The 12287-nt window shown below is 41.8% G+C and overlaps 1 protein-coding gene across 1 annotated transcript in view; it reads right to left on the bottom strand.

The window, feature by feature from the left end:
- Positions 1–12287, bottom strand: part of LOC120936634 (guanylate cyclase soluble subunit beta-2-like) — a 92345-nt gene that overhangs the window by 50694 nt on the left and 29364 nt on the right. The window contains exons 5-6 of the mRNA XM_040349122.1: positions 9589–9688; positions 9083–9255 (exon numbers count right to left, since the gene is read on the bottom strand). Of these exons, the coding sequence (XP_040205056.1) occupies positions 9083–9255; positions 9589–9688 (273 nt within the window). The remainder of the gene's footprint in view (positions 1–9082; positions 9256–9588; positions 9689–12287) is intronic.

Below are 12287 nucleotides of genomic sequence, written 5' to 3'. Positions count from 1 at the left end.
GTTTGCATGTTCTCCCTGTGCCTGCATGGGTTGCCTCCGGGTACTCCAGTTTCCTCCCACACTCCAAAGACATGCTGGTATGTTAATTGGCTTCTGCCTAAATTGGCCCTAGTAAATGAACGTGAGTTAGGGACCTTAGATTGAGTTAGGCTCCTTGAGGGTAGGGACTGATGTGAATGAACGTTGTATATGTAAAGCGCTGCGTAAATTGACGGCGCTATACAAGTACCTAAATAATAATAATATACACCTTCTTCAGATCTTTAAATCATAGGTGGAAACAGCACATATGTAGGCAGGTGCAGTCTATTTTCTCCACTATAGGTGGCGCTCAACCACAGCAGTTGTGCAGAGGAAGAGGGAGTCATGAGGAACGTGGTTTCCTGGGTCACTAGGGCAGCGATCCTGTTGGATGCTGACAGCCCTTGTGACTGTCGCAGCCATCTTAGGTCAGGCAGAGTCTATATAAGACCCTGGCTCCTGAGTTTGATGCACATTTAGCATGTGGGTAGTACAGGGACAAATCCACTGTCTGTCAGGGACAGTAATTGCAGCATGGAAAAGTTCCAGTTGAGTAAGGAAAGCTTAGGGATCTGTCACTCTTCCTGGAAACCTCCCCGCTTGGGCATGGACCAGCCCCTCAAAACACATGCTGTCAGTTCAGCTGAGACCTGCTCTGCTCTGCTACAATTGGCTGTTTATCTGTGAGTGTTCCTGTTTATGCCACATTCCCGCTGTGCTTGTTGTGAATTGTTATACTTTGACTACAATACAAGTTCTTTAAATTGCATCTGGACTATGTTTGAATTACTGCCACGCACCATGCTGCACCCTCCCACACTTATACACTTGTGTGGTTTTATGGGTAAAAGCTGTACAGTAAGACCCCTTTCGCACTGCAAAGCCGCTAAAACAGAGCTAAAGCGCCAGTCGTTTTAGTGGTGCTTTTTGGGCACTAGCGGGGCGGATTTATTAAGGTCACATGACAGAATGGGAGGCAGTTTTCAGGTGCTTCTTTAGAGGCTATTTATAGCGCTAAAACACCTGAATTCGACCTGAATGTGAAAGGGGTCTAACTCAAGATAAGTCTGTTCATTAAGATTTCTGACACAAAAACAGAGCATCTGGAGCAAGCAAACGCATTGTTTTGTTATAATCTTCAACTTATTTCATCTGAGCAGTAAGTTCATGGCTCGTTATTTTGTGTATGGCACAGGTGTCAAACACAAGACCATTTCATGTGGCCCTCGCACCTCTCCTGCAGAGCTCCAGCCCTCCTCTGGTCCTCCTCCAGACCCTTACTTTCTGCTTTCAAGCAATACATCCAGCTTCTTACCAGCAGCAGCATAAGGAAATGGGGGTGCACTGTGATGTAAGGGAGAGTGGGGGACTCAACTTCTGATGTTGGGGGGCTCTTGACATATAATGTAAGCGGAGGGTGATGCGCTGGACATCTAATGTAAAATCCCATTTGCAGCTACAATGTTGATCACTCCATAATGCATTGATTTCTCCTGATATATGAGGTGTAATCTTAATACAACTAAAGATAATACTGTTTTCTTTTTCCATTTAAAGGCTCTGTTTAGGATATTTGTTCAGGCAATGGATTTTTATTACCTATGCAGTCTAATGAAATCTATTATGTAACCAATTGCTTTTATTGTCATAAAGTAAACAATGCAATTACACTAAATCTTGTTTTTGATGGGTCAGCAGCACAAATAGAAAATGAAGGGACCCAGGTGTGAAAGGTTTTCCACATTGCTCAATTGTTTGCTGTGATTTGAAGCATGTTAAAATGTTCATAGCACAACTGTTCAAAGCATCTGCTTCCTGTGGTCCTTCCCTACATCACAATAAAAAAAATACTAACAGATGTATTTCAACGGTTACAGATCCATTCTGATTCGAAGTATAATTATCTGTAGCTGGCTTCAGAAGAGCAATGGGACCTTAAGGGTTACAAACAGCAACCGTAGGGGAGTGTGGGATAGATTAGGATGCACAAAAGTTATCCCTATCCCTGTGATAACACCCCTGGGCCTCAAAGTCACCATTGTGGAGGCACGAGGCACTAGTGTAGCGATTCTTTTAATTGCCAGTCCACCCCTAGGAAAAGGGTTGTCCTTGGTTCACAGCTATGCATTCTTTAGTGCGTTTTGCATTTTGTAGTCCATTTAACATTGTTTCCTATGGATCTAGTTCACATCTGTGCATTTTGAGCGGATGCATTTTTTGGAAAGGGTCAGGGACCTTTTGAATATAATAGACTTCAATAGACCTGCACCGGGGGGGTTTGGTTAACAGGAATGTATGACAGTTCCGTTCATGGAGTGTGACTTGGATGCGACTTTACACTTTCTGCCACTCAAGTAGCATCAAATTTGCATCAAAATCACATCAAAGTAGTGCAGAAACCTTTGTGTCCAAGTCGCATGTTAGGGTTAAATGCATGGTTAAGAGTAAGTGTTAAGTGCTAGGGTTAGTGTTAAGGGCTAGGGTTGAGGGATAGTGTTAGCGGCGATAGTTAGGGTTGGAACACTAATGCTAACAATCTCTAACCCTAATGATTACCACTAACCCTAACCATAAAGATTACCACTAACCCTGATGATAACCGCTAACCTTAAACCTTAAAGGGGTTGTAAAGGAAAACATTTTTTTCCCCTAAATAGCAGGCAGGTCAGGACACTCTCTACTTTGCAGATAGAGAAAGGACCTGTGTGTTAGAGAGTGTCCTGACTTGCCTGCTCACCCCCTCCCCCCTCAAGAGGAACAGGAAGTGAGGATTTCTCAGAAGAAATAAGGACATTTAAAAGCAAAATTGAAGGATGAGGTAAGTGAAAGAGGACTGCACTAAGGTAAAGGAATTTATTTAGGGAAAACATTTTTTTCCTTTACAACCCCTTTAACTCTAACCCTAACCCCAACCCTAACATGCCACTTTGGATACATAAAGGTTCCTGCACTACTTTGATGCAACTTTGTTGTGACTTTGATGCTACTTGAGTGCCAGACAGTGCAAAGTCGCATTAAAGTTGCACTGCGTGAACAGAACTGTCATACTTTCCTATTAGCCAAAAAACTGCAAAACGCGTCAAAAAGTGTGTTCGAAAATGCACTGTAAAAACGCATCAACCACAACCTGCATAGATGTGGACACTGCCCATCCATCCTGCAATGTTACAAATAGCAACACAAACAAGATACAGGAGCCCCAGTGAGAATGGGGAACCACCTTTGGGTGCAAGAGCTGGAGAGTAAAGAGAAATAGCAAGTCCTTGTTGCCTTTACTATGTGCTCATTAACTTGGACACTGGGCAAAACACCTGTGCATCTGCTATGGTGTATATCTTGGACACTGTCTCAAGGTTCTATACTGAGAGGATCAGCAGGAGTGATCTGGCCTCTGTGTTCAGGATGCAGGCAGGTGTTGCTTGGGCCCAACATAACTCTTGTCAGCTGCTGGTTTACTAAAAGAAGAAAGAGCCTCGAGCTTTGGCTCAGGGAAGTGGATGTACGACTGAGATTGTCGAATTAGAGCAAGGCTGAAGTAGGGCTTCCCTGCCCTGCCATATACCTCCAGAGGGGCTATGGGTTGTCTTCTGCTTTTAGGGTTGAGACACTCCATGGGGGCTCACTAGCCGCAGAAGAATGTCAGCAGCTTAAAGCGGGGGTTCACCCTAAAAACGATTTTCTAACATAACATCCAGCTCACTCTCTACATTGACAGTATGCCGTTTTTTTTTTTTTTGCTGTACATACCTCGTACAGCTATTTTCTTCCCCGGCTTCCGGGTCGGGACTCCCGTGGGAGTGGGCGTTCCTATCCAGCAGGTTATTGACGTGATGACAAAAACGACCTCCACCCGTCGCATAAGGAGCGTCACGGGTTGCCGAAAGAAGCCGAACGTCGGTGCGCAGGCGCTGTATAGCGCCGACTCGCCGTTCGGCTTCTTTCGGCAATCCGTGACACTCCTTATGCGATGGGTGGAGGTCGTTTTTGTCATCACGTCAATCACCTGCTGGATAGGAACGCCCACTCCCGCGGGAGGCCCTACCCGGAAGCCGGGGAAGAAAATAGCTGTACGAGGTATGTACAGCAAAAGAAAAAAAACTAACGGCATACTGTCAATGTAGAGAGTGAGCTGGATGTTATGTTAGAAAATCGTTTTTAGGGTGAACCCCCGGTTTAATGTCCTTGTCTGTGGTCTGTGTCCTAGCCTGGAAAGGAGTCTGTTCATCAGCAGATTACTTACCTTGACACTTTCAAAACCTCCACAAACTTCCTACTACCAAGAGACATGGAAGCTTTGTCTAACCTCCACAAAAGAGCGGCATAAGGTGGAGCTTAGTGGAACAAACCAGAAGAGAAACAAGCAAGATTTCCTTGGGCTAGCTTTTGCTTTTAAAGGGGAACTCCACACTCCACTACATTCTCCAATGCTCGTCTCCCCCCTCTAATCCCTCTGATTTCCATGGGGTAACTTTTGCTTTTGAAGGGGAATGTCCCACTCCATTCTCCAATGCTCTTGTCTCGCCCTCTAATCCCTTTGATTTCCTTGGGCTAACATTTGCTTTTAAAGGGGAACTTCACACTCCACTCCATTCTCAAAAGGCTGTGAGCAGCCTTTCGCCAATCAAAAACCACATTCTTTTCCAGAGCATGCAACAGGGCCAGCTAGCAAAGGGGCAATAAGAGCGAGCGCCCAACCCCCTCCTGAACCATACCAGGCCACATGGGGCATGTTGGGCTCAGCCCAATACTAACTACAAGGCACCATGTACCAACTAGTTTAAAGATGCTTTACACATTCGGTAAAGTCCCCTATCTGCAGCACCCCCACAACCCAAGCCTCAGGTTGTGTGGAAGAGGCCCTTGTCCCCTGAATATTGGAACAAGGTGGTTGACTTTTGGGGTGCCGATCCCATCCTGCCCCCAAGCATCCAACCCCTTTCTTGGACTGGGTTTCTGTGTGTTTGGCTAGGGGTTTGTTAGTGTTTGGGAGGGGCACAATCTTTTTTAGTTTGGCGTGGTATTTTTAACGTTGGCGGTGTGCTGTGTGTGCATGTCCCTGTGGCGCATATCTGGTTCCCGGAAGCGGTGGCCAGCACACAGGAATGACATCACGCCTCTCCAGAAAGTTGCTTGTACTGCTGATAATTTCTTCCCACCACCATTACCTGCTCACTGTTCTCTGATGAAGAGATGATCCTTATTAGCAAATTAAGATATTTTTTTATTTATTTTTATATGGGGTGGTGTTTGTGTGGGTCATGTGTGTATGTCTAACAGATTTGGCCTCAAAACACACACCTACTTCACATGTACAGATTCACTTCCGGGCCAATGTATATTACTTCCTGCCTCGATGTGCGTGTGTGTGTATATATATATATATATATATATATATATATATTTCTATATAGATATATCCACCAGCAAAGAGAGGTTGGGTAGATGCCACACTCCCAATTCTGGAGGCATAATAATGGTCTCGCACAGGGGTCTTCAAACTTCGTCCCTCTAGTTGTTCAGGAACTACAATTCCCATCAAGCCTAGTCATGTTTGTGAATGTCAGAGCTTTACAATGCCTCTTGGGACATGTCGTTTCGCAACAGCTGGAGGGCTGTAGTTTGAAGATTCATGGTGACTCTAGCAAAAAACATGTTCTCACGTGCCTTGTATAATGCCCAAAAAGTATTGTTGGAAAATACAAGTGGGTCATGGCACATCTACATTCCAAATGTTGCACTTAAGATGGTCATGCACTATGCAATCTGATTGGCCAATCTCTGTACAACTCGATATTTAGGCAAAATAGGTAATAGGAAGATGCACTTGAACAATTAATTCAAATTATAGGAAAGCAAACAGGCTCTTGCACTGAGTCTAATTTATTTAAGCTCTAACTGATTACAGTGTATGGTCACCTTTAAAGATCAAGATCTAAAAAAAAAATTATATTGTTTTGGTTTAGAAACACATCTCTTTTCTTTGTAATGTATTGAAAGATTTGGGTAAAAAAAGTAATGAGATTAGCATCAAAAGGGTTAATTTACTGAGAACACCTACTAATTGCCTCACAAGACACACCCAATTCGATTAAATTAACCAATTGTATTGGGTGTACGCTATTATCAACGAGAAAAACGCAGTTACCCTAGCGCCAGTTGCAGTTTACATATGCGGGTATTTATTATCGCTGTTTAATGTATAAACTGGTGCAGCGCCTTCTTCTTATTGAATGACCCTCAGTGTATTTATTGTTTAATTCATTGGCACTGCAATTTTGTTTAAAATTGATGTGGGATTTATATATAATTTCCAATTGCCAGCAGCCTAACTATCTAATTAGCCTTTTTAAGTATGTGCCTTCTGAAGACGTCACAAACTAATAATGAAACACATTACAGGGCTGAATCACTTCTGGTCCTGCGAGTGGAAGGCACACAGATTCTATGCGGCGTCCATCTTTGGAATGCCACAGCGGCCATTGTTACATATGGTTATTTTACCAGTGGTGCTTTTTAAATATATTTATAAAGTATACGTTTTATTAAATACATCCTAGGATTTTATACTATGAAAGGCTGTCTGTCGGTTTTCATTACATTGCCTACATATTAAAACTTTGGGAGTATCAGGATAGATCTCCCTTAACCACTTCATTACTGGGCACTTAAACCCCCTTCGTGCCCAGACCAATTTTCAGCTTTCAGCGCTGACACATTTTGAATGACAATTGCGCATACAACACTGTACCCAAATTATATTTTTATAATTTTTTCCCCACAAATAGAGCTTTCTTTTGGTGGTATTTGATCATCTCTGCGATTTTTTTTTTTTGCGCTATAAACAAAAAAAGACAGAAAATTTGGAAAAAAAACACAATATTTTTTACTTTTTGTTATAATAATATCCCAATTTATTTTTTAAAAAAATTATTTTTTTCCTCGGTTTAGGCCGATACGTATTCTTCTACATATTTTTGTTAAAAAAATCGCAATAAGCGTATTTGATCGGTTTGCGCAAAAGTTATAGCACCTCAAAATAGGGGATAGATTTATGATTTTTTTTTTTTTTTTTTTTTTTTTTTTACTAGTAATGGCGGCGATCTGCGCATTTTTTTTCTTGTTAGGCCTGCGATATTGCAACGGACATATGGGACACTTTTGACACAAATTTGGGACCATTCAAATTTATACAGCGATCAGTGCTATAAAAATGCACTAATTACTGTATAAATGTGACTGGCAGGGAAGGGGTTAACACTAGGGGGTGAGGAAGGGGTTAAATGTATTCCCTGGGTGTGTTCTAACTGTGTGGGGGGAGGGGACTGACTGGGGGAGGTGACCGATGCTGTGTCCCTATGTACAAGAGACACAGATCGGTCTCCTCTCTCCCTGACAGGACGTGGAGCTCTGTGTTTACACACAGAGCTCCATGTCCCTGCTCACCGCCGATTGCGTGCACACGGCGGACATTGTGGCTGCCAGGTACACGCATCGGCTTCCCAGCGATGCGCCGGCACAGTGTTTACCCGCTGCGCGCCCCCCAGTGGCGCGCGCGGGTAATGCACAGAAAAAGATGTCCAAAGACGTCCACTCGGCACTTGAGAGCCGCACTGTGGACGTCTTTTGTCTATAGCGTGGATCTCAAGTGGTTAAGGACCTACAACCTCGTATGACTCTCCTTGCTGTACAGTAAGGGGGTCATTCACATCTGGTGAGTGCAGTGTTTGAATTTAGCACAAGGTGGAATATTCACTACAGGGGATACCCTGGAAATTGGACACCTAACAGCACTCAAGATTGCACAGTTTAAAAAAATCTTTTGTACTAAGACATTTTCATATTTAACATTTTGGCAATTATGCGAAATATGTGTTCAGATATATATCACTTGCATGTTATATGTGATTCGCTAAGGGCCCTAATTTGGTTTGCATATGTGATAGCAAGCGCTGCACAGAGTAGTTATTTAATGGGTTAGCCAACGTCTAACACAAATGTTCACAGACCCCCTGCTTACGCCTTTGTAAAATGTCCTAATAAGTGAAGCCAGAAGCCAGAAATTCAAACCTGACTTCTGTCTGATTGTTTAGGCCTTAGATTATTCCTGTGTACAGTATTGTTTGGACTATGTTTGTATTCTACATGTCTGATTATCCTGAACGTTGGCCTATTATCTCTGTCATTGTCCATCATTGCTCTATTTACATACATGTCTGGAACCTATATTATGTTTGCTTGCTCCTGATCTGGCCATCAGCCTATTGATTAATCTAATGTCTTTGCTCTGATCATTCATCTGAGGAATTACACTGCTTTATCATCTGACCTACCTGTTGTCAGCTATTGCCCCTGGCAACACAGAGGGTCTACCAACTCCATATCATGAGGTTTTCTATTTAGCTAATGGCTATATTTAGTACAAATAATATATTGCTTAAATTGTCACAGGTCAGGTGTAAAACCATATATGCACACTTTCCAAAATCACCAAGGCCGCGTACACACGGTCGGTCCAAACCGATGAAAACGGACTGAAGTTCAGTTTCATCGGTCCAAACCGACCGTGTGTACGGCCCATCAATCTTTTGTTCTTCGGACAAAAATTAGAGAACTTGCTTTAAAATCGAACCGATGGTCCACTGACCGATAGGTCCAAACCGATGGTTAGTACACAAAAGCATCGGTTCAAAACCCGCGCATGCTCAGAATCAAGTTGACGCATGCTTAGAAGCATTGAACTTCGTTTTTTCAGCATGTCGTGTGTTTTACGTCACCGTGTTCTGACCCGATTGGTTTTTGAACTGATGGTGTGTACGACCATCAGGCCGCTTCAGCGGTGAACCAATAAAAACGGTCCGTCGGACCATTCTCATCGGATGGATCGACCGTGTGTACGCGGCCCTATACTATCTAAAAGTTATTTTACGGCAGCTGTGCTACTTTTTCAAGGGTACATTTACATATCGGAAAGGCTCATTCAATACCGTTTATCCTAATTCTATCCATGCCACAGAATACACTAGAAGCCCAATAAAAATAGTGAGGCTTTAAATTGACAAACCTGTTTCTTCGGTTGAGAACTTTGCCTACATTTTGGTGGAACAGTTGACCGCTGAGTGACAAGGAAAACAATGTGTTCTTTTTTCCCAGTTCTCTCTTCTTCATCAGACTGACTAATTATTTCCATAGAAATTTCCGTTTTAAAAAAATCCATTGCTACAGCACCCATGATACCTAGGAGAGATAAAGGCAGGAAATTATTTTTTGCCCCATACTTATGCTATCAAAGTCACATCACATTTCCTTGTAGTCCCTTGAGGGCAGATGTTTGCACTTTACATCATGTGCATTTTAGCTCTTGATTTAAGCCAACAAATAATTCAACAATGCCAATATAATTGTAGGATTTGTGTTAGAAGATTACTGTTTGGTAGCTGCATTTTAGGAATTCAAATTGTATATCCAGATATTGATAATCTGTAACTAGGGGGTGGACTCCAAAGAATTTTTGTAGATACTGTATGATAAAAGGGCATGCAGTGAAAGACTTTAGTCTGAATACCATACCTGGAACAATATGGCATAGGCCTCTTCTGTCTGAATAATAGTGTAAATGCATTGATCCATCATCATTCATCTCTACCCTAAAGGAAGGAGCATTCATGGCCTGCAGGGAAACAGACATAAAATAAATCATATGTAATATGCAATACCAATTTTAGGAATGCTGTAATTATTAATATTATTATTATACTGCATTTAAATTATCCCAATATTCTGTGCAGCACTTTACAATATAAAGTTAGACAAGACAAAAGGACTAGGATGGCCCTACTCATGAGAATTTACAATCTCAAAGGGAGGGGCAAGTGATACAAAAAGGTTAATAGCCAGATTCAGAGAGAGTTGCGCCGTCGTAAATCAAAGCGTATGCTCAAACTGAGATACGCTTAAATGTTGCTAAGATACGACCGGCGTAAGTCTCCTACGCCGTCGTATCTTAACTGCATATTTACGCTGGCCGCTAAGGGAGTGTACGCTGATTTACGCCTAGAATATGTAAATCAGCGAGATAAGCCTATTCACGAACGTACGCCCGGCCGTCGCAGTAAAGATACGCCGTTTACGTAAGCAGTTTTCAGGCCTAAAGATATTCCACCAAAAAGATGGCGCAGCCAATGTTAAGTATGGACGTCGGACCAAAATGTTTACGTCGTTTGCGTAAGTCGTCTGTGAATGGGGCGTTCACGTTGAAACCAATAAGTCTTTGCGGCGTAATATGGAGCATGCGCACTGGGATATGTCAACGGACGGCGCAAGCACCGTTCGTAAAAAACTTCAATCACGTCGGGTCACGATTCATTAGCATAAAACACGCCCACCTCTTCACAATTTGAATTAGGCACACTTAGGCCGGCACATTTACGCCACGCCGCCGTAACTTAGGACGCAAGTGCTTTGTGAATACAGCACTTGCCTCTCTAACTTACGGCGGCGTAGCATATATGCGATACGCTACGCCTGCCTAACGTTAGGCTCATCTACCTGAATCCAGCTAATAATCTATAACGATGGGCTGATAAAAAAAAGTTCCGTTGTTAGATTGAGGCTGGATAGGCTTCCCAAAAGAGAGGAGTTTTCATGGACCACACTAGGAGATAGCCAGACAGAATGAGGTTTGATAAATTACGTTACATAAAACTAGGGATAGTCCCCAATTAGGGATGCTCAAATCAGGAGAATAGCTGGTTTATTAGATTTTGATTCCACTGAATATTTTCAGCATTATATGTTTAACGTAGAAACTCAGGCACCCATAATTTATGAATTGCATGGTTCCATGCAAATAGGACAAATCTTCGTTTATATATTCAAGAGGATGAGAAAACATTTATGATTTGTAGATTCGCCTGACTTTCATTTCTATGTTCAAAAGAATGAAAATGCATTTGCAATTTGCAAATTCACTTGAGCTTTATTTATATGTTCAGGAGGATGAAAAAACATTTGCAGTTTGTAGATTCACCTGACTTTCATTTCTATATTCAAGAAGACAAGAAAATATTTGCAATTTGTGGATTCACCTGACTTTCTATTCTAAATTCAAGAGGATGAAAAAATATTTGCAGTTTGTAGATTCACCTGACTTTCATTTCTATATTCAAGAAGACAAGAAGACAAGAAAATATTTGCAATTTCTAGATTCACCCAACTTTCTTTTCTAAGTTGAAGAGGATGAAAAAATATTTGCAATTTCTAGATACACCGAACTTTAATTCATTAGTTGAAGAGGATGAAAAAAAATAGCAATTTCTATATTCACCGGACTTTCATTCATAAGCTCAAGAGGATGAAAAAATATTTGCAATTTCTATATTCACTGGACTTTCATTCATAAGTTGAAGAGGATGAAAAAAATATTTGCAATTTCTTGATTCACCGGACTTTCATTCATTAAATGAAAAGGATGAAAAAATATTAGCAATTTCTAGATTCACTTGACTTTCATTCATAAGTTGAAGACTGACCTCCATCATTAATTAGCAGCAGGGAAATATTGTAAACCATCAAGAATTAAATTACATTAACCCATATGTGTCTTAAGCCTCGTACACACGACTGTTGGCAGGAGATTGTCTGTTGATAGACTGTTGTCCTTAAATCTTACTGTTAGTTCGCTCCTTTTAACAAATGTTGTCCAATTTTCCACCAACAAATGTTGGATGACCGGCTAGTAAATTTTCGGTGGACAACGGTTTGTCGTCAGATTTTCGTATGGTCAGTACACAAATACGTCACACAAAAATCGAAAGTACAAACACACATACTCAGAATCAATGCTCTCCAAACACGAAATTAGCAGAAGGGTCCCAAAGGGTGGCGCTCAAGAGCTGAAATTCCTCGTAGTACGTCATTACGTTCGTGTTTGTGCAACGACAATTGTGTACCGTTAGTATGCAAGACAAGATCCTGGCACACGCCCTTTTGACAAAAATCAGACGCTTGGTACTGTAGGCCAACAATCGTATTGTGTGCACGAGGATTTAGAGTGAAGAGCAATCAATTTGTGATGACAGGAACATGACAAAAAAGAATGACAGGTCACCTTTAAGAGATGATATTTAATAGAAGATGGGGGCCAAGTATAGGGATGAGGTAGTAGAGGGGGCAGATCATTACACTACTGGTGAATATAATGAGGTTCTTTTCATGCAAGTAATTACTGGCGGACTCCCTCATGAGCATACTTTCAATTTATTAAAGAA

Source organism: Rana temporaria, chromosome 4 (genome assembly GCF_905171775.1).
Source record: "Rana temporaria chromosome 4, aRanTem1.1, whole genome shotgun sequence".
NCBI classification, from domain to species: domain Eukaryota; kingdom Metazoa; phylum Chordata; class Amphibia; order Anura; family Ranidae; genus Rana; species Rana temporaria.
This window is presented reverse-complemented; position numbering and strand designations above follow the sequence as displayed.